This window comes from Acipenser ruthenus, chromosome 4 (genome assembly GCF_902713425.1).
Source record: "Acipenser ruthenus chromosome 4, fAciRut3.2 maternal haplotype, whole genome shotgun sequence".
In the NCBI taxonomy this organism is placed as follows: domain Eukaryota; kingdom Metazoa; phylum Chordata; class Actinopteri; order Acipenseriformes; family Acipenseridae; genus Acipenser; species Acipenser ruthenus.
In genome coordinates, this window is record NC_081192.1 from 12,240,467 (window position 1) to 12,262,793 (window position 22,327).

The 22,327-nt window shown below is 38.0% G+C and overlaps 1 protein-coding gene across 1 annotated transcript in view; it reads right to left on the minus strand.

The window, feature by feature from the left end:
- Positions 1-2,749: 2,749 nt before the first annotated feature.
- Positions 2,750-22,327, minus strand: part of LOC117400284 (collagen alpha-2(I) chain-like) — a 33,033-nt gene continuing 13,455 nt past the window's right edge. Inside the window, exons 18-49 of the mRNA XM_034000009.3 lie at positions 22,183-22,290; positions 21,454-21,507; positions 20,911-21,009; positions 19,422-19,475; positions 19,074-19,172; positions 18,601-18,654; positions 17,462-17,515; positions 17,185-17,238; positions 16,687-16,740; positions 16,512-16,556; positions 15,884-15,982; positions 14,960-15,067; positions 14,742-14,795; positions 14,289-14,342; positions 13,920-13,973; positions 12,651-12,704; positions 12,435-12,542; positions 12,123-12,176; positions 11,982-12,035; positions 11,397-11,558; positions 10,874-10,981; positions 10,373-10,480; positions 9,712-9,765; positions 9,492-9,599; positions 8,266-8,319; positions 7,890-7,997; positions 7,413-7,466; positions 7,205-7,312; positions 5,800-6,046; positions 5,173-5,357; positions 4,507-4,749; positions 2,750-3,646 (exon numbers count right to left, since the gene is read on the minus strand). Of these exons, the coding sequence (XP_033855900.2) occupies positions 3,500-3,646; positions 4,507-4,749; positions 5,173-5,357; positions 5,800-6,046; positions 7,205-7,312; positions 7,413-7,466; positions 7,890-7,997; positions 8,266-8,319; positions 9,492-9,599; positions 9,712-9,765; positions 10,373-10,480; positions 10,874-10,981; positions 11,397-11,558; positions 11,982-12,035; positions 12,123-12,176; positions 12,435-12,542; positions 12,651-12,704; positions 13,920-13,973; positions 14,289-14,342; positions 14,742-14,795; positions 14,960-15,067; positions 15,884-15,982; positions 16,512-16,556; positions 16,687-16,740; positions 17,185-17,238; positions 17,462-17,515; positions 18,601-18,654; positions 19,074-19,172; positions 19,422-19,475; positions 20,911-21,009; positions 21,454-21,507; positions 22,183-22,290 (3,000 nt within the window). The 3' untranslated portion in view covers positions 2,750-3,499. The remainder of the gene's footprint in view (positions 3,647-4,506; positions 4,750-5,172; positions 5,358-5,799; positions 6,047-7,204; positions 7,313-7,412; positions 7,467-7,889; positions 7,998-8,265; positions 8,320-9,491; positions 9,600-9,711; positions 9,766-10,372; positions 10,481-10,873; positions 10,982-11,396; positions 11,559-11,981; positions 12,036-12,122; positions 12,177-12,434; positions 12,543-12,650; positions 12,705-13,919; positions 13,974-14,288; positions 14,343-14,741; positions 14,796-14,959; positions 15,068-15,883; positions 15,983-16,511; positions 16,557-16,686; positions 16,741-17,184; positions 17,239-17,461; positions 17,516-18,600; positions 18,655-19,073; positions 19,173-19,421; positions 19,476-20,910; positions 21,010-21,453; positions 21,508-22,182; positions 22,291-22,327) is intronic.

The window sequence follows — 22,327 nt, forward strand, 5'->3', positions numbered from 1 at the left end:
AAGGCATGACAATTTATTCCCGTGAGTAGGTGGAAGTCGGTCAGCTAGAAAAGGGATGGAGCTACGGTACCTGAACTCAATGACCTGGACGGGAAACGGTGTGGCATCCGCGGATTGGAGAAGCGGATGCGCTCGTTAACCAAGGGGTCATGAGGAAGGGTATTAAATAGGGGTGTACCAAAGTAATCTGTTCCTTTGTAAATGGTTGGATTTGACCTTGAAGGAATACCGTGCTGTACTTAAAACCACAAATGTTTGTTTTGTGTTGTTAAGTGTCGGCTGTAACTTTTGTTTGCCTTTGTAGACTACCAGTTAACACGATCCGGAGCTGTAGCGCAAGCCAGCATTAACCCGGACATCACTTTTCACCCCTGCATTTCATGGAGTACTGTAAATCACATCACTAGCACCTAATTTCACTCACTGTCTTGTGTTTGTGTTTAGTATTGGTGTGTGTAAAACCTGGACTTTTTGATTGCGGGTCAAACCCGGGGATTACAATTACGAGTGATACACGCCACTGTATCACTCCATCATCATTATTATTTACTGGTGTTTGCCTTTGGGCTCTGGACATTGTCATTCATTAATAAAACACCCTTGCACCTGAAAGCAATTGTCTGTGTGATTAATCTGATTAACTCACCTTTATCCACTCACCAGTTTGCCACAATGGTTTAAAAAAATATTACAAACATACTATAAAACCAACCAAAGTGCATGGAAATTTATGTCCACAAGGGGTCCCCAGACCACTGTGTAAAAAGTAATTCATAGCTCATGTACAATATGTTTTGCGTTATGTGGGAGCCATAGGTGCATTTTAACCATTACAATTGTAATTGTAAAAAAAATATGTTCCATCAAATACCACTCCAATATATATTTATTTAAACTACAGGGTGCATCAATTGGATAGAATCCAAGACATAAGTTAAGGATATTATACTAGCAAGGTAGACTATTTTCTCATATTATGCAAACTGTGGCTAGCTATTTTGGTATTTGGGTTCCTCTATTTGAATAATAAATTGTTTTTGTTTGAGTTCAACCAAATCAGTTATTTGACTCGACAACAGACTTCTGTGTCTATCGAGCCTTTATGACGTGCTTATCCATCCTGCACTGTGTTGCATTATTGCAGGGTAATAGGATTTTAATTCACAGTGAACATTAATGGCAGATAGATTCGACTTGTCACAATATTAATTACACACTGTACCTTAGAATTTCCACACTCATAACTGGGTAGTCCTGAAATTACATAGTTAAGTGCAGTTGCCTTGGAAACTATGGTTTTTAAGTCCATTGTTGCAGACAAATAATGTTCTTGCCTTTAGAATTATCAGTATCCTTGGCAACTGCCATCTTGATCCAATAACAAAGCCTGAAACTCTTCTTACATTTTTGTATGTTAGCCTACTTACTAACAACAGCTTTAGTCTTTCTTAATCCACATTGATATGTCAAAGGACTCTGCACCCCCTGATTCATGATGTTATTCATGTGCTCCAGTTCTTTATTTATGTCTTCATTTCCTCATGATAACAGTAGTGGACATCACTCTTAATTTCTGCAATCTGTGGCTGTCCCATATTCACACAGCTGTATCATAAGAGACAAGTTTGTAAAGTTTTGATGATTTGATGACAAATGTTGGTATTCATAAATTTTTAGACTGTTAGAAGGCCAGGATTTTGTTTTTTAACAAATCACTATCAAAAGTGGTTATTTGATTTATCTGAAACCCAACCATATTTTTATCTCAGTATTAAAATATGATATGATGTCTTGCGTTTTTTTGCATGTGTTTTACATGAGTATGTTTCAGGATTGCTCTACTTTTATATATTGGGCAAATGTTCAAATACATAACTAACTCATGCCCAAGAGCTTGGGGATATCATGATATCTGAAGATGTATGTCTCACTTGGGTAGGTGCACAAATAATACATTTGTGTAGAATACCTGAGAAAAGTCTGGTTCTTAGATAGGTCTCCACACATACAGTAAGAGTTTGTGTGTATGTGCATGTATTTATATAACATATGTAAAGCGAGATTTCCTTATATCAACGACATGGAACAGAATTAGAGTCTTTTTTATTTTAAATGAAGTATTGAACAGTAAAAAGGGAATGCATTCACGTCAGTTAAATACCTTGATGAAAAAATACTATTTACCAGCATTCAAAGTCTTTTAAACATAAAGATTTTGAGTTTAAAAAAAAAAAAAAAAAAAGGAAATTCTCAATTCATTAATCAACTGACGAGCATGATATATTGGGGGGGGGGGGGGGGGGGGTAGCTCCAATTATTAATTGAATGATTGATTTATTTTATATTGCAGTGCTGAAAAGCACATTTTGGTATGTTAGCATTGAGAGCAAGTAGCAAATGGCAAAATAAGGTAATAAAGTATAGTAACTGTAAGCACAAGAAAAGATACACTTCTATGCCATTGCCATTCTTCTTAAAAATTAGAGTATTTGGACTTACAGTTCCCTTTTCTTTACAGCATGTCATTTTATTACCTTATTTAGCTATTGTATGTTAGAATAGTTTCTTTATCTACATGAAATTACACTTGAATACCAAACTTCAAATTTAATGTGTGCCACAGTGACGTTTTTCTCTATTATATGGCAATGCAGCACATACAAATGTAACTAATGTTTTTTTTTGTTTGTTTGTTTAATTAATTTTTTTAAAGATATTTAACAATGAACTTAACTCATTGACTGGCGTGTTTTGGAACATTGGACATGCTTTATTTTCACAATTTATTTAAACATCTCACATATACAAAATAGGTACAATAAACTTATTTTTTTATTTTTTTAGAAAGATGCCTCCTTTTACCCATTCAAATGGATGGAATGTGTTTAAAGCATGAACACCTGGATTGTAGAATAAAGAAAAAAAAACGGCTAAGGAATGATCCACATGCTTAATATGGGGTATACAGAGAAGCTGCAGAGGATTCTGTCTGAAATACAATACAAAGTAATACAGTAAAGTGGTTTAAACTTGGAACGGCTTCTTTTAAACTCAGCAAGGAGTGTAGCACCATGTCACTGCTTGAAGCACGTAAGCCGTGTAATACTGCATTTAGCACCTTTGCGATAGGACTTAAAGCATTCCAGTTCTTACATTAAGGACGTGGATCAGGTTTTAATACAAGTATATGAGGTAGTTTAAACCTTTAGAGTTTGTGGTTTTAAACTTACTCTTTGGAAGATATACAAAGACCACAAGTGGTGTGTACTTTCATTGTTTTTATTTCACTTTATTTTACAAATGCTGACATGTCCCTCAACAAGGTGATTTCCACGTCTCTTGGGGTCTGTATTACATTGCATTGCACAATCCTCCATTCAGTCCATATTCTTGTCCGTAGGCCCAGAGCTTAAGCAAGTGGATGTGCAGAAGAAATCAGCATTCAGTATAAAAACAGAAATGGCAGAGAGATTTTTTTTTTAATTTATCATAAGTCTATTTATTTGAAACAGACTGGGCCAATGTCCAAACCAAATTCTTGATCAGCACCACCAATGTCCAAAGGTGCAATGTCGAGGATGGGCAGGCGAGATGGTTTGGTTGTTTTGTACTGGATGACTGTCTTGCCCCATTGACCAGTGTGTCGCTGTAAAAAAAAGAAAAGAAAAAAACAGTTATATATACTCTGGTAGTATTACTGGATATATCTACCTGCTGTATCCACATACCCTCCGACAAGAATGAGTATTGTTTTTTCTCTGGAAAAAGCAGAGAAAACCATTCAATGACCGAGTGAGACCGAGAGAAGCCGAAAAAAAAGGGGAGGATCTGAGCAATACACATAGCCCCGCCACCACAGAGATAACACAGCCATAAACAAACAAGATAGCTGCTTCCGCATCCAGCGCTCAATCATGGACATTTGCAGAGCTTTTTGAGATGTTATAGTAATAAAATAAAGACTTGGCTCGCATTATTGAGGAGTTTGGTGATAAAACGAGTGATCAGGAGATGATTTATCGGTATGCACGACTATGAAGAGGTATGTGAAAAATACAGCGAACAAGGGGTGGGGCGGGGCTGGAGATGCAGTACTGAGTATCCTGTTGATATGCAGTGCCTTTTAAACCTGTTTTACTGTGAAAAAAATGACTTTTAAACAGCACGTCTAAAATGAACTGTGTGAAAATAAATTGGGCCTGACACGCCTGAGACTCGCTGAATAAATGGACCGCTAAGGATTAACTCTGTTTAATGTATACTGGAATTACACATTTTAAAAAGAAAATATTGCATGCTGCTATAGTAGATATATTCATTTATTTAAATATCCACATTCAAAGCAAATTACTAAGGTACTCAATTTATTGTATTACAATTTTAAACCTTATACATATATGCAAACTTTTTTCCTAGTGTATATCATTCAGTGTAGCTTGGAATATAGGATAGGTGATTACTGTACTTTATTTTTTGAAAAGAACAATGAAATCATGTATAACTTACAGTGCAGTCATCTTCCAGCACGCTGAATGTAAAGCGGCTGTTACCCTCAGCTCTGAGCTCAACGTCATTGGAGCCTTGCAGCAGGACAGCCTTCTTCAGGTTGCCAGCTTCAGCATCCATGTAAGCGATGCTGTTCTTGCAGTGGTAGGTGATGTTCTGAGAGGCCTGGTTGGCCAGCAGGCGCATGAAAGCAAGCTGGGTGGCCATGGTCTGAGGAGTCATGCTTTCGTCGCTGTATTCAAACTAAAAAAAAAAAAAAAAAAAGGAACACCAATTAAAATGTACATATTGATGTACATATTAATTTTTCTTTCTATGAACTGTCTGCTACAAATGGGATGTCTTAAAACTGTAATATTAACACATCCTGTCAGCAGACTTTCATCTTGTATATTACTTTTTCTATGATAAGAAGTCAAAGTTCCATAGATAATGTGCTTCGGTCTATGTAGCCCCAAAGCTACTGATATACAGTACAAAACGGAACAGACAAAACTCATGAAAAATTAGCATGTTGTTAAATGCATAGGAATTTGGTGTAAATACTGAAAAAAATAAAGCTTTATAAATACAACCCATTGTATCTATGAGTCTATGTTTTCCTCACATTGTTTTTTAAGGTAATAAGGGTGTGCTGGTGAAAATATTTTGTTTGTTAAACTGTACCTGAGTGCCACCATTGATTGTTTCTCCAAACCATGTGTGCTTCTTGTCCTTGGCATTTCTGTACCAGTTCTTGCGTGGGATGCTTGCAGGGTTGGGGTAGATGCAGGTCTCTCCAGTGCTGAAGTCACAGTGAACCTTGATGGCATCCATGATGCAGCCCTGGTTGGGGTCAATCCAGTAGTACCCTGGAGAAGATACCAAAGTCAGGTCAGTACTGATATATACTTGATTGCAACACTAAAAAAAGAGATAGAGATATAATGTGTTCTCTTTTCTGTTATTCTAACTCAAGTGAGTCCTGGGTATGATCGTCCATTATGGCCATCAACTCCCCACCCTCTCTAAGAGAATACCAGTAGCTGCAGCATAGAGATTTCTGGTACACTTTTTTGATTAATAAACTGTTGGTAATGAAAGTCTATAAATATTTGTACTAATTGAGCAAGTATTTGTAGGAGACCACCACTTACGAGACCAGTTGCTTTCAGAACCGGTTCAGTCAATTATATTGATCCAAACCTGCTGTAGAAGACCATCAGTAACAGGAGACCACTGTCTTCCTGAACCAAGCAAGGTTGTCTACAGCAGGTAGGTACCTCTATAAAGAACAGGTGGTCAAAAACATACCGCTGCTCCATTCTGGGTGGCTGAGTCTAATGTCACGACAGGTACGAGCTGGGTTCTTCTTGGAGCCCTCTGGGGTGAGGAGGTTGTCAATCTGGTTGTTCAGGGACTTCAGGGTGGCACCAATTTCGTAGTCCTTGGCTTTTTGGGCAGCCTGGTCAGCTCTGTATTCTCCCTCATATCCAGAAACTTCATAACCACCACCAGAGATACCAGGCAAACCAGGAAGTCCGGGAGAACCAGGGGGGCCCTAAAGAGAACAGATTTGTGTTATTTCCACTTTTTTACTTGACACTACTTCCTACTATTCATTTCTAGTCCTTGTACCAGTCCTTGCATAAAATGTTTTCTAAGACCTTAGAGACTAAACCACCACCAGGCCCTGGTACTCTCCCGCCTAGACTACTGCAACTCCCTCCTGGCTGGCCTCCCTGCGTCCGCCACCCGTCCGCTCCAGCTCATCCAGAACTCTGCTGCTCGCCTGGTGTTCTCTCTACCTCGCTTCGCCCACGCTACTCCACTACTCCGCTCGCTCCACTGGCTCCCGATCACCGCTCGCATCCAGTTCAAGACTCTTGTACTAGCCTACAGATGCCTTGATCAGACTGCACCCAGCTACCTCCAGACCCTCATCTCTCCCTACACCCCCACTCGACCTCTCCGCTCCGCCTGCACTAGAAGACTGGCTCTACCTCCGCTACGCTCCCCTGCCTCCCGAGCCCGCTCCTTCTCCACCCTTGCTCCGCAGTGGTGGAACGACCTTCCTACAGATGTCAGGACTGCCCAGTCCCTGACCACATTCCGGCGCCTCCTTAAGACTCACCTCTTCAAACAGCACCTGTAGAACTCCTCTGTTGTATCCTGGGACACTATCACCCTTCATTTAAATATGCTTTATTTTGCTCTTATCTGCCCCCTATTTTACTGCATTTAATCCTGTACCTCAGAATATTGTAATCTCCCAAGTGTTTAATCTGTAGTATTTTGTACTTAATCATATCCTGATGTAACTATCACTACTTAATCATATCCTGATGTAACTTTCACTATTATCTGCTGTATTATTGAATTGTGGTTTGTCACACTTGAGAATTATTGTATTTCTTGTTCTTATTGTATGACTTATATTGTAACACTTGAATGTATTTGTATTTGCTTGCGATTGTAAGTCGCCCTGGATAAGGGCGTCTGCTAAGAAATAAATAATAATAATAAATAATAATAATAATAACTAAAGGACTTTTGTTTTCCTTCTGCTCAATGCAAATTATCCCAATACCTACAGTAAGGTTAACTGGTAACATGATTACACTTTATCTTAAATTTTGAATCCTGCAGCAGTTTTTATTCTAAATACCTTTTCACTACTAGATCGCGACTTTGGAGGTTGCATTAACTTTATACTCACAGTTGGACCGCTTTGGCCATTGGGACCACGAGAACCGGCTTGGCCGATAGGACCAGGGTGTCCAGGTTGACCATCCTTGCCAGGTGGACCAGATGGACCAGCAGGACCCTAAAAGCAATTATATTAATAATAACATTTATAAAATATTTTAAAACTGATTTTTTTAATTAGTTGCTTAATGTTGGAGTGTTGACATGGGTTTACTTACTCTTGGGCCAGAAGGACCAGTTTGACCGGAAGAACCTTGTTCACCACTTGGACCCTGTTAAGAAAGATTTACAGCATTATAATACAATAGTAATCTATAAAGCTGAGCAATGTAGATCAAATGATTTTAACTTGAGAAAACAGTGATTTAAAATAGGTGTTTGTGGGGTGTTCAACCTATTTACACTAGAGGGCATAACTATAGTTGGGATGTGGAGAACTGGCCTTGAAATTGAATGATTCCACAAGGTCTTATGGTTTGATAAGTAAGCCAACTCTGGTGGAGGATTTTTGTGGGTTTTTGTGGTGTGGATGGGCTTCATCTTTTGACACCAAAAAATTGTTTTAAAACTACTTGTTGGTAACACACAAAAAATGTTTTGGCTACTTTGGGATAGAAACTCAGATTTTTTTGGTTCATTTTTATAAGTTTATTTCTATTACTATTTAAGGTGCTGTAAAACAAAAGAGTACTTACTGAAGGACCAGGCAGACCTTGCATACCGGAATGGCCTGTGAGTCCCTTCATGCCTCTTTCACCTTTCTCTCCAGCAACACCCTTCTCACCACGTGGGCCTTGAGGTCCCTACAGAATAAACAAAAAGGTTTATTATTTAAATACAGGACAAGGCATGGAAATGCAGTGCAAACTTTTTTTTCCTTCACTGCACTACATGCAGTGTCTTCTCCTTCACTATTACAGAACAGTGAAATAACTGCAGCATTATGAATGCACTTTCTTTAAATAAAAATATATAATTAGAAAAACATTTGAAAATGAAGATTTTTACAAAATCATACTGAAAACCGTTATCTTGCTGGACTGTGCTATAAAACCAAGACAGGATACTTACAGAAATACCTCTTGCACCAGCTGGGCCAAGAGGGCCTTGAGCTCCACCTGAACCCTAAACATAAAGCATGAAAACACGTCAAATACAAAGGACATCAGTATTTATATATACACTTTTTATTGGAAATTATTATCCCAAACACATGGGGGTTGCAAACCCCATTTATTTTCTATATTTCAATGACATTGTCTGAAACATGCCAGTCGAGCAAAGTTTAACTCGTTTCAATGGGCACTTTCAATAAAAACATTACAGTATTAAGCTTGTATACAGTAGTAACTGCTAACGTTTTAGCATAAAAAATAGGTAGATCAACAGATAATACAATGGTTGTGCATCAGTAATTCCAAAAGTAATTTCCCCATATACTGTAAGGTATATTTATAACACATCATGTGTTTTAAATAATCTAGTTAAACTGGTACAGTTGTGAATAACAATTACCATGTTGAATTAGGTCAACCGTGCATAATAGGAAATCACTTTAAGAGTTCCACTGAGGAAGCATTCCATTTTGTGGGTATTGTGTAACCGTGTCAAAGATAAGGAACCAAATAGTTTCCTGTCTCCTGTATGGTTTTAAATGTACTTTTAGGGTTAATATTATTAATGGAAACTGAATTTACCAGACATAAGTATATTAAGAATGCATACAAGGGAGTTTATGAATAGGAACCGAGTTACGGTTTGACATGTTTGAATGTGAAGTGAGAGTACGTCTGTCTGACTTTGGTTGAACTCAAGAACACGCGTCTGCTTACTACAGGAAATGCTGCTGTTGACTACAATTAGCATGTTAGCAATAACTGTCAAGCTTATAACTCTTGAATATTGGAATAAATAAAGGAACTACGTTAAATTCTTAATTACTGTTTGGACATGAATCATTATAAATCATAAACCACAATATTAGTTACTTTACAAACTGATAGTTCCTTACAAGAGATAACATAGTGGTCTATTTCTAAATATGAGGTATCTACTCAGACATGTGTAGATAAAGTTCCATATGTGATTATCAATTTGAATTGTATATGTGAAATCTTGTGTCTCATTATTTGGGATTACTTTTCAGATTTTGGATTTCGGTAAGGAATTCATTGTTTCTCATCACTCTAATATAACGTAATACGCAGACACTTTCTTTTTCAACCATTACCAGTTGGTCAGAATGAGGCACAAGTGACAAGATGTCCTGTAAACACACAGCATGGAATGATACATACAGTTTCTCCACGGTTTCCTGGTCTGCCAGCTGCACCAGCTGGTCCGGGAGCACCAGGAGCTCCGGATGTGCCAGCAATTCCAGCGGGACCACCCTCACCACGATCTCCCTGGTGAAGAGGTGGGGGAAAACACACGCTTGTTATATCAAATGTCCTAGAGACAATGCAACTTCTTATTTATGCATAATATTACATATTTCAATTAACTGAAAATGCTTACCTTGAAGCCAGCGGCCCCGTTACGGCCTGGTGGACCATCATTACCAGGGTGTCCCTGTTAAGCAGACATACAAACACTGTTAAAGATATGATTAAATTAAGAACATCTTCGTATATTGTGGTCTTAAGCTAATAAAATAGTTTTCATATTGGTCTTGTTTTAGAAAAGAACCCAGATCATTCAGTCTTTCATTGGTACAACAATTAGAACTAGGATAATTTTTCTTGTTCTTAACATATCCTACACAATTTAGATTTGCCTTTTTTTTTTTAAACTGATTTTGAAAAACATGGCAAATACATAACACAAGTTTAATCAATCAATCAATCAATCAATAAATAAATAGGGCAATTACAATACTTGGCCACGAGATGGCGATATAAACTCTCACTAGAATCAATGGAAAACAATACTGATGATGAAAGACAAAGGTTTAAATCATGACCAATTCACTATTTATACTCCATACATATGATCTATATACACACACACTTCCATAAAAACCACCACAATTTAATTATAAAACTATTTAGACTACTGATGTTTGCTTCAAATGAACTAAGAACAATCAGTGTTTCAAATTGCAAATACATATCAAATCTGCAACGTAATGGTTTGACCTGCCTCACATTAAAAGAACGTGCTGTTGTGCTTTACTCACATCACGTCCTGCCTCGCCTGGTGCGCCGGTCATACCAGGAGCACCCATATTACCAGCTGCACCACGCTGGCCTTGTGAACCTGCTGGACCTAGGCCACCAGGCTCACCCTGAAACACACAACATAACAACTGAAAGAGCACCAAACACACGGGTCAATGCAACAATGCAATATATAGGTCATTTCCTCCCTTTCCATTGTTTTTCACTGCTTATCACTACTATAACGGCCTCTTAAAACTACTATTAGCACCACATTGCTTCAGTATCCTGAGGTGTTAACATTGCATCCTTCACACAAGTGACGTGACAACCCAGGCTGTGGAACCCGGGTGTTTGCCACAACATTTTCCAGTATTCAGATTCTCACTGAATTACAGTGAATGGGGCAATTGGGAAAATATGTACTACTAAATGAAACTCAAAACTTCATTCAAATTAATAAAAATCGATATTGCACAAGGGTAACCATTTGTTTCAGTGAAAATGCAACATATACTTACGGTGCCACCTGCACCACCAGGGAGACCACGATCTCCTCTTGAGCCAGGCAGACCAACAATACCAGGGGAACCGAGAACACCACTAGGACCTGAGATACCAGTGGGACCCTGCAGAGGTAACAAATATTTAAAATTATAAGAAAGAAGCATCACATTTTCTTTACAGGGAATTTGTGCACACAGTTCATATTGCATTTTTTTCCCCGAACAATAGTGATGAATTGGGAAAACCTACGGAAGCGTCCTAATGCCAATTAAAAATAAAGTATCTCCAATGTAGGACTTTATATCTCCTGCTTAGCAGTTTTTATATAGTCCTACATAGGAGATACTACTTTTTTTTTTTTTTAATTGGCACTAGGACGCTTCTGTAAAAACCTGAACCATCAGTAATTGTTTAAAATCAAAATGAAGGTCCAAAATGAAGTAATTTGCTTTCTTTATTTTTCTAAAACTGTGATTCAGAAATTAGTAGTGTTCTTGACAAATGGGGGAGAAAAAAAACAAACCAAAACTGACTTACGGGAGGACCAGATTCGCCAGATGGGCCTTTCTCACCAGCCATACCAGAAGGACCAACCATGCCTTGTTCACCGGGACGGCCAGCTGGTCCGGTATCACCACGGGCGCCTCTGGGTCCATCCTTACCAGCATTGCCAGAGGGACCAGGAGGGCCACTAATACCCTACAAAACAAAGAAGTGACAATTAGGGAGACTATTGGGAATCCTGTCCTGAGTAGTGAGTGACTGATTGTTGTACCAAACTGTGTGGTGGCTTTGTGATATGAGTGACTACACATTGAGTGCTAAGATTGAATCGTGTCTTAATGCCATAAACATCTACACAGTCCGCTGCATTGCAGTCTACATATGTTTTGTAGTGCATTAAGTTGTCCTAATCTGTTGGCTGGCATTTTAAATGTTTTCATTAAAAAAAAAACATCTGTTGAACTTATAAAAAAGTGACACAGTCCTATAATATATTACAAAGCATACCACTATCGTATTATACAGTACCTGCTACTCACTGCCTTGAAACTATCATCTTAGTAAACTGCATGTCAAGAATAATACTGTAGGTTAGATGACTGTTGTAGGAATACTTACAGCAGGGCCAGGGCCACCAACTCTACCAGCACCACCAGGGAAACCAGTCATACCCTAAAGTGGAAAAGAACAGAGGAAATAAATATAGGCTCCATCCATCAAACAAATTATAATATGATTCAGGAATATGCCAATACTTACAGTGGGACCCACATCACCACGGGGACCAGGGGCGCCACCTGGACCAGAAGGACCCTAAATACAAAGTAAACAATATATTGTGTGAAAGGCATTAGATAATAACAATATGTTGTTTGGTTGTTTTCATATCTAGCTTTGTTTAAAGGAAGGACTAGCCCACTACCCAGTCGAGGTGAGTGGGGTTGTCTGTATTATGCTACATGCATGCATGCTGCCAATTTTAAGAGGCCTAAGAGTTACCGCACTACAGTGTTCATTAGTGCACCTGAAGTCATTCTGATATTCCATAAAATGTTATCCATATAAACTTACAGCGGGACCTGAGCTTCCAGCAGGTCCTGTAGGACCTTGGGGACCAATATCTCCTTTGGATCCTCCTGGGCCTCTCTCTCCTCTTGCACCAGGTTGACCATCAGCACCCTGCAAGCAAGCAAAGTTGCATTAGATTGAGCAAAGAGTAAAAAACAAAACATTAGTATAATGAAATAGAAGAGCTTCAGAAAGCACTTTCATTGACGTGATACTTACAGGAGGACCAGCAAATCCAGAACTACCAGCAGGTCCTACTTCACCACGCTCACCCTACCGAAGAACGAACACACCATTGTTTGCATCATTGGATTGGTAATTGCTATTCATTAAAATAAGATATCTGTATGTATTAGGTACTTCTAGGGTTCGAGACATTTTCACCTGTTTTTTTACTGTTGTTAGATTTTTGGCTATAAAGGTTACAAGTACATGTCATACAGGAAATGAAGTGAAATACTCTGATACTCATCCTGTTCAATACAGATAACAAAAAACACAGAAAAAGAGAGATGCTTTTTAGAAAATTATTATTGTTTGTAAAAAATATTTTAGCATGGCCAGCTCAAATCTTTTTTTTAACAAATTGAATAATAAATAAGGGAATTATGGCCATATATACAAAAGGAACCAAAAGCAATGACAAAAAAAACAACTGATTCATTGAAAATGTGCAAAAGAAAAGATACATATTTATCGGAAAATAGGTCCTTGTGCCTTCGATGTCGCCATTTCTCTTATTTCGTAAAGATTTTGTGTGACAAGGTTTGTTTACTACACTGAGGTAGGTCTGTCTTCAGCGCAGCAGCCACATTCCAAAACACTCGCATTCAAGGCTATCTCCTAATATGGTCATCTACTGGAAATACACAAGTAGGACCTCGTTTTAAAGATCAGAATCTCCTCTTTCCAGTGACAGTGACGTATCACAAGCAGGGCTGACTCACACAGTAAAAAGAGTTAAAGGGCCAGGTTGCTAGTGGGATATTTAACATTGGGCGAACCCTAAAAGGCTAAGGGAAGGGGAACACAGTGGAGTCTGATCTCTGATATCTACAGTGGAGGTAGGGTCAAGCACAGTGACAGGCTTTGCAATATCAATTCTGTAATGATGATGACGATGCACTTAGCCTTTGGAGTGACAACAGGTAATCCCCCAAGGTTAATACATGTTGAGCTGCTAATTTGATCATTGCTCCCTACCAGAAGAAACATTTCAGATTTACTAGAGACTACTGCATTTATTGTTGAATGAGATTCAGACTTAGTTCGTGCTAGGAGTTTAACACCAGCTCCTCACTTTGTATATTGATTAGCAGCAATTTTGGATTTGAACTACAGGCTGAAGATAAGTTATTTATTAGTAAGATCTTCAAAAGAAAATGTTTAACGAGCTGACGAAAGCTATTTAGTGTTTTACAGGCATTGTTAGTCCACTGCTGTGTGTGAGTGTTTTGTTTCATGTTTAAAAGCCATGTTGATACTTACAGAGGGACCACGAGGACCAGCAGGACCAGAGGCACCATTAGGACCAGATTCACCCTTAAATAAAGAAAAAGATGAAGACTTAAGGATTGCTTGGTATCAACAATGCATTATTGTTATGCATAGTAACTATGCAATTACTTAGATTATTGACCATTGAAAATTATCATTATCTGGTTTATCTTGTCCTAATTTTTAATTCTTAATTTTTTGCAGCATGATGTGATGTCCTTTTATGATCTTAATCTGAAGCTAGGTTTTCTCTTGTAACTGTTCACATACAGGTAAACACGATCGTCTATGTATTTAGTATAGTAAGGTTTATCCACATTAGAGACATGTGTTAAACTGGGCGATGGTGTGAAGCTTTACCTTGTCACCAGCTGCACCAGAAGGTCCAGGTGGGCCACTTGGTCCGGGAGCACCCTAGAAAAGTGAACAAAAAAGGGCATTAAAACACATACTGACAGAAGTTCTCAAAACTATAGTATAACCTAAATGGGGTCACACTTTCTCTTTACAATGAAATGTTGCATTATATACCTAAACATTCTGGCATTCTAATTGGCCCCCTGAAGCACTCATCATTTTAATTGTGTTGTTTGGCCACAAATATGTTTTGCCAATCCAATAGCAACTGAGTAAGCAAGATGCCAATGTCAATGCCAAACGCATTACAGTACATTTATGAATTTCTTTGCGAAATTGAGCCAGGAAATGGCTGCTATAAACAAGGTGACAATTTTCTTTTTTAATTATTTGTAATGATTTATTTATTTATGATAAACAATTTAGTTTAAAGCATGTTTTAAAATATATACTTACACGTCCACCATCTCTGCCAGTGTTGCCCTCGGGACCCCTTGAACCGGTCTCGCCCTAATTTGTAAAAATTAATAGAGAGTTTAGTTAGATTCCTGAAAAAGTGTACATACTGTTATCAATTATCCTTTTAGATGAGTTCTCTACTATTATTTGACACTTGTCATCTAATACTCAAGTGAAAGCATTATAATATATAACCAAATATCTTCTTGACTCACCTTTTCACCTTTGCCACCAGGAATGCCAGCAGTACCACGCTCACCTGGCATTCCAGAGGCACCCTGATAACCAGCAGCACCGGCAGAACCAGTATTACCAGGCTCCCCCTGTGGACAAGCAACATAATCTGTGTTACGTAAATGCGGCCAGTCGTCACAAATGCAGCAGCATTAAATATCAAATTTAACGTCACACAAACTTGATGCCCATGTGTGTTCTTAGTGAAAGCATAGTGCATGTCCTTTTGTTTCTGGCCTCAGTACCCAAAGGGGTAGAGTGACCAGTCACATCAATACGCTTCTTTTGTGGTTTTCTGTGGCCATTAGAACATTAGAAGCCCATTAGCTCCTGGGATGCTTTAAGAAAGTCATCTAATGTTAATGTGTGGATAAATTCTCCCATTATTAAACATCTTATGCTTTACACACCATTAATATTCTTCATAAAACTATTCTAAACTAGAAACATTAGGATTATAGTGTTGGCATTGAGACAGTCAGAGCCCATAGTGGACTCTGGATTTACGAGGTTACGTTGACTAGGATGACTAGGTAAAATCTTGTATGTAGCAATACATTTTAACAGCACCCAGTAACTTAGTGATTGTTCTTTTATGAAAGATGAGACCTATGTTTAGACAAGGAAGTTTTGATTAAGACCTAGGTATCAGGTTTATTTTATAGGAGACAACAGTCACTGTAGTATAGATCAAATATACTGTAGAATTATACCCCAAGAATTATATACTAGCGTTCCTTATTCTGAGGAGAAGCAGGCCTCACCTACCAGCCCTGCTGCTGTCTTCCCCAGTGCACGCTACTATATATATATATATATATATATATATATGTATTGTGGACTGAAAAGCTCATTGGCATTGCCAGTCTGTTCTTTACCAGTTAGTCTCGCTCCTGTTTATTTACCTTGCCACCATCAGTCCCAGGAGTACCAGAAGGACCACGTGGGCCCGCTGGTCCTTGAGCACCCTGAGAACCAGCCGCACCTGGGTTACCACGCTCACCCTGTAAAGATAGAAAGACAAAACTCAATATCTGTGTACACTTGACATGCATGCATCATTTATACTATAGCATGTTTACATCCTCTTCATGTGTCACACCCATGTCCTGTTTCGCCAGGATTCCAGAAAGAGTGTCAGTGGTTGAGTTAAACATTAGCCAACACATTACATACTTCACCTTATAAATCACTAGACAGTGGCTGACCTGGATCGAACTTTTTGGATCAGCCTACAACCATACACATAAGGGTCTTGTTTTTTTCATTATTTCGTAGATTTCATCCATATTATTTTGTTAAGTAAGAATACTTTGTGTTAATTTATTTTATTGCAAAGCATTTGCAATGCTGTTAAAAACATTAGTTGTATCTGTTTTTTTTTTGTTTTTTTTACTTTACCTGTTTTACTATAACAGGTACATAGAAGACAAATATGTGTAATTATTACTTGATTTGCAAGGTGAGTTAGCCTTTATGTATGGAAGTGTATGAAAATTCTGAGTTCCTCTCATAGAATGAAAACCAACTTACTCTTAGACCAGCAGCGCCTGGCAAACCAGAATCACCAGCAATACCCTATAAAAAAGAGAAATGAACATGCTTTAGTTTATAATACAGTGTGGAATTTATAATTTGCTGATAATTGTCAGTTATTTTTCTTGTATCTTTATCTATACTTTATATAAGACCAGTTCTGTTTACTTACCCTGTCGCCGACTTTGCCAGCTTCACCAGCAGGACCAGCAGGACCAGGAAGACCCTGTTAAAAAAAACAGAAAATAAACCTGAATCAAAACTGATATTCTACTGCTAATATTTTGGTCACATTATTTATCTATATTACAGTAATGGAAGTATAAGTAGTGAGTTGCATTGGAAATAGCAAAATAGACCCCCCTCCAAAGTCCTGTTCAAGTTCTATCTGCAGATTGAACTTTAACTACCAGAATATGCCTTGAATACTTGCATGGTCAGGGCAATTTATTGGTTCAAAATCAAAGCTGCATTAATCTACTGCATACAATTTTCCATGGAACAATTTTGAAACATTAAACTTCAATTTTAAGGCCTTTTAATTGATGGGTGAAAATGTATAAATGTACAACGGGAACCATTACAATTAGGTAAGGTTCAGTCGCAAAAGTTTTATAAGGGCAATAAGAACATCAGTAATCAGTATAGTGTCATGTTTCAGAAAACTTACCTGGAAACCAGGAGCACCAGCGGGACCCTGTTCTCCTTTTTCTCCAGTATTACCCTAAACAGAAAAAAATACTAAGTAAACTAGGATTTTGAATACATTAAACTTAAGAAACTATTAACATCAGTACCCTTAAATATATAGTGTTGTAATAAGATTATAAATAACCTTTTCCAAATCCAAATTAGAGAAACATGATTTTATTTTTTGTAAATTTACATGTGACTTTAGATTAGTAGACATGGATGTACCGTGTCCTGTTTTCATAGTTAGTACTTACTGCAACACCGGGAAGACCTTGAGGACCAGTGTTGCCATCAGGGCCAGCAGCTCCCTTGTTAGGAAAAAAAAGAAAATAAATCAATTTATATCTGGTTTCTTTAAGAATCTTTATCATGTAATTTAGGATATAATCTATTCATAAATTCAGGAAACGATTTGATTAAACTACTACAATATAAGAAGTGATGCTGACTCATAGCTAATGATACATGTGTAGGTCCAGGTGTTTCTTTTGGTCAGTGTCTTATTGTGAAAGGTGGAGGTGGCTTACATTGACCGAAAATGAGCGATCAACAAATGCAGCCCTCCACAGGGAACAGGCAGAAGCAGCACAAACTAAAACTGCAGAGGAGTTAGAAATTCTAGTGAAGGAGGTTGTTTTAAATTATAATACCTTGTTTGATCGAGTGTTTTATTTAACCACTCTATTATTTGTACCAATGTAATGAACTATAAAATATAATCTAAGAAATTATAACATTAATTCACTGCTCTATGTGAAAACTGTAATGCAAGTAATGCCTCCATGATGACAGATAGATTTCAGCCCAGAAAAATAGGTTTAAATAGTGTGCCTATCAGTGGTTAAAGCCTGGTTTCCAAACTGACTAATTATTGCCCACTTTAAGGTGCACATTATGATTGTTGCCCTTTAGTAAATACAGTGTGAATAAAGCTCATCTCATTATTCAGAGTGGGGTGCCTCATTTAAATACATTATCATGCAATACCATACAAATCACATATTCATTCTGATTACCATAGTGTGGCACAATAAAATCAGTGTGCACCATAATATGCCCACTATTTCGCACGATAATTAATACAATTGCAACAGTAAATACAAAAATTATGAATGTGCAAACTAATTACAATTATGGTGCACCATAGTGTTTAGTGCCCTTTCGTAAATGAGGCCCAAAGTGCTTACCACAGTCGGTGTCAACTAAAGCCTAACAGAAAGTTCTCAGCTGGGTTGCGGAGAGTGTCGCCCAATGAATAGCCGAGCCCATGAACCTGTGACCTTCTGAACTGTTGCTCATTATTTTAATGGATAGTGGATAGTACCATGTACTATAAGTAAAAGGTACACTGGCTACATGCCATCCAATAATATATACTAGACCAGAAACTTACTCTTGCACCAACTGGACCAGCAGGTCCCTTTTCACCGGGTTTGCCAGGCAGCCCCTAAAACAAAAAAGAAAGACAGGTGTCAGGTTTCTGTATTTATTTAAAGTTATGGTGTTGTCTAGCATTTATCTTTGAAGGCAACTCAAAATTAAGTAAGTTAACTGAAAATTAAATATTATTCTTGCCATATACTGTACAGTACACTTGCCACCACAAATAGTACTGACAATACTGCATCCCAATGTCTGTTGGAGGGTAGTGTATGTTCTGCCATCATGTGTTATCCATGAGTATAATCTTTATACATTGACTAGTAATATTTTAATTTGTTAGAACATGGAGAGGAAAAAAATATAACAAATAAAATACTGTTCAGCTCATTATAAAGGGACACTTTACAATTATTTTATTTATGACAGAACATGTCTTATAATGCGTCACTGAATTCCTTCTTATGAGCATCTTTATTAACTTACAGCGGGGCCTTTGGGGCCGGGGAATCCTATGTTTCCAGGCTGACCTCTTGGACCAGCTGGACCAGGGGCACCAGATCGACCATCTTGACCATTAGCACCCTAAAGACAGGAGTTTAAACCATCACTTACAAAGAATAACAGCAAAAATCTAACTATTACTAAATCTATCACATTTCCACTATGAATTTGCATAGATATTAAAAAATAAATCAGTTTTTAGCTGATTATATTTTCATTGGTAATAGTCTGTAGCTATAAACTGTACAAAATATGTACAGTCTATCTATCTATCTATCTCTATCTATCTATCTATCGATCAACCATCATAATAAAAGAAGAGATACTTACAGCGGGTCCTTCCTTTCCTTGAGGTCCAGAGTTGCCAGAGTTGCCAGGGTAACCCTGAAATAAAAACAGGTAATACATGTTTTTACATCGTCATTTATATTTATTTATTTATTTTTATTTAGTGGTCACCAATTATTTTTATTGTTTTCTCCCCAATTTAGTAATGTCCAATTATTTTTAGGCTCAGCCCACTGCTACTACACCTGCGCTGACTCGGGAGGGGCGAAGATGAACATACGCTATCCTCCGAAGTGTGTGCCGTCAGCTGCCCGCTTCTTTACACACTGCAAACTCACCATGCAGCCACCCAGAGCTACAGCGTCGGAGGACAATGCAGCCCTGGGCAGCTTACAGGCAAGCCCGCAGGCCGACCAAGCCCTCCCTCCCACTGGGCGGTGCTCGGCCAATTGAGCGCCTCAGTCCCGTCCTCCGTCGGCAAAGGTATAGCCTGGCGACGTCCAGACTATAGGGCGCATCCTGTACTCCACGCGGAGCACCTTTACTGGATGCGCCACTCGGGAGCCCCACACCATGTCATTTTAATATATTATTTTTGGAATAATAAAATAGTCTAGCTTGCTAGAATGCTTTTCATTTTGTGCTATGAAAATATATTTCATCCATGTTTTGCTGTAGGATATTGCTTCTGTGGAAGACCTTATCATGTCTGAGGGCCAGATTTACCATTTAAACAACATATGATATAGACTTTAAATATGGATTCCGATTTTTTGTGATCATATTACCTACTATTAATGTATTACTAAATGGCATTCTAGGTTTATTAATGTCCAGTTGGTGGTTTAACTGCGTGAAAGTGTGTTGATACATCCAGCAAGTATAGAAGTTAAAAGCTGTAAAAATAGCAGACAATGCATGTTAATTATAAAACTAATGGGCAGTCCCACTGATTATCTTACTATACTGAGCCCAAGAGAAACACTTCCACACTCATATGTATATCTACATGTGTGAATTGTGCTTTATATGATTACCACCATTTGATATAATGAGAAGTACACACATTATTGTGTTTGTTAAGCACATTCAACTTTTCAGAGGCTTTCATCAAAAAACATAAAAAAACAGCAATAACTCACAATAAAATAGAGGCAGATGAAGTGCTTTACACACTTAAAATAAAATTATCATATTGATATATGGTTCTTACAGCTGCAATCAGCATGTATTTCATTATGATACCATGGTTTGAATTAGTGTCTACTGTACTGCGCAGAGAACACTAGTGAGCTTGTGATTTGAGTTCTGACTGATCTGATGGACTAAATAAGGCTGAAATATGGCATCTATGGAGGTTTTAACCTCTACAGCTTTACCAGATAGTCATACCTTTCTCAAAGCACAATGCACCTTATTACCCAAATCAATGTAGAAAAAAACAAACAGCAGTACAAGGCAGTCCAATGACCCTGAGTGGAATTACACCCTTATTACCACCATGCTGACCCTGAAAGGACTCAGGACTTACTCTTGAGCCAGGGAGACCAGGTTCACCAGGACGGCCAGCATCACCAGAGGGACCTGTGACACCAGGTGCTCCAGTGGCACCACGACTGCCCGGGCCACCCTAAAGACAATAAATACCATCAATATATCAACATATCACAAATACACATTTAATTATACTATGCCTATATAGAGACCCAATAGAGACACACTTGCATAAGGTGTTTGCAAAAACAATCAATGTAATTACAACAACATCCCATCCTATACCCCCCTCCCTTCTCGCCCTTCATAACTTTTCCCCCAGTACTACTATATGTATCCCAAGGGCTGTTGTCTTAGTTACAGTTACTCTAGTAACAGTAGTGATTATCTTCTAAAAAAACAGTTGGCCTTAAGAGTTCAACTCCAAAACATAGCAGTATTTGCTATGTCAATGTGCTCTCACAGGAAGGCTTCTATTGCCTTCTAATCCTTGTGGAAACTGCATGCTAAGCATGTTATGGCCTCTCCACATGCACACAACATGTATGTTTTGTTTGTTTTACTCAGTAAGCAGGCTTACCATTGGGCCTCCTCTACCATCAGGTCCAGGGAGACCACGAGTTCCAGGAACACCCTGTTGAAAATAGAGAAAATAATATGTTTAAATATATTGAATAGCAATAACATAGGTATCAGTTATCCACATTTTCAGCCAATAAAAGGCTCTCATCCATGTGTACTGTTTGTTGAGACTAAACTACTGTTAAACGTTAAGCAACTGACTGAGAGTCAGGATTTAAAAAGGTCCCCATCTCTAACCACACTTGAATTTCTAAATTAATTACATCGTTAAAGAAGGATGTATATATTTCATCATGCTATGGCATCTGGTTGAAAGGATTAATATCAGCTCACTCTGATGTAATAAAGATATGAGAAATTAAGTAATCAACTTTGTCTTACAGGAAAAGCACTGGATTTAATTTGGATAAAATATTAAAAATTAGCTAACAAATGATCATAGGGTCATTTATTTTAGTTTATTAACTGTTGAAAACTAGCTTACTAACACTGATAATATAAAATCTGTTCTCATTTACAAAACATTACTTCAGTGACATCTAAAGTGCCTTTAAACAAAGTGGTGGGTGGATGCTTCCTGAACATTTTAAGTTACATTTTTTTATTAGTTTGTAAATAGCTTATTCTATTTTAATTAACTAAAGAAACGTTTGTCAGTGTTTTAGTAAGCTTGTAAAATAAAGCACATGTTTGTTGAATGGTTTGGTTCCAGCTGAAATAGACTTACTCTTCCTCCTCGGTTGCCAGCTGGGCCAGGTGGACCTGCCTCACCAGGTGAGCCTCTCTTTCCTTCCTCACCAGCAGGGCCATGCTGACCTTGGGGACCTGAGTCACCCTGTTTGGGAAGCAGAAACATCATTGTAGAATGGGGA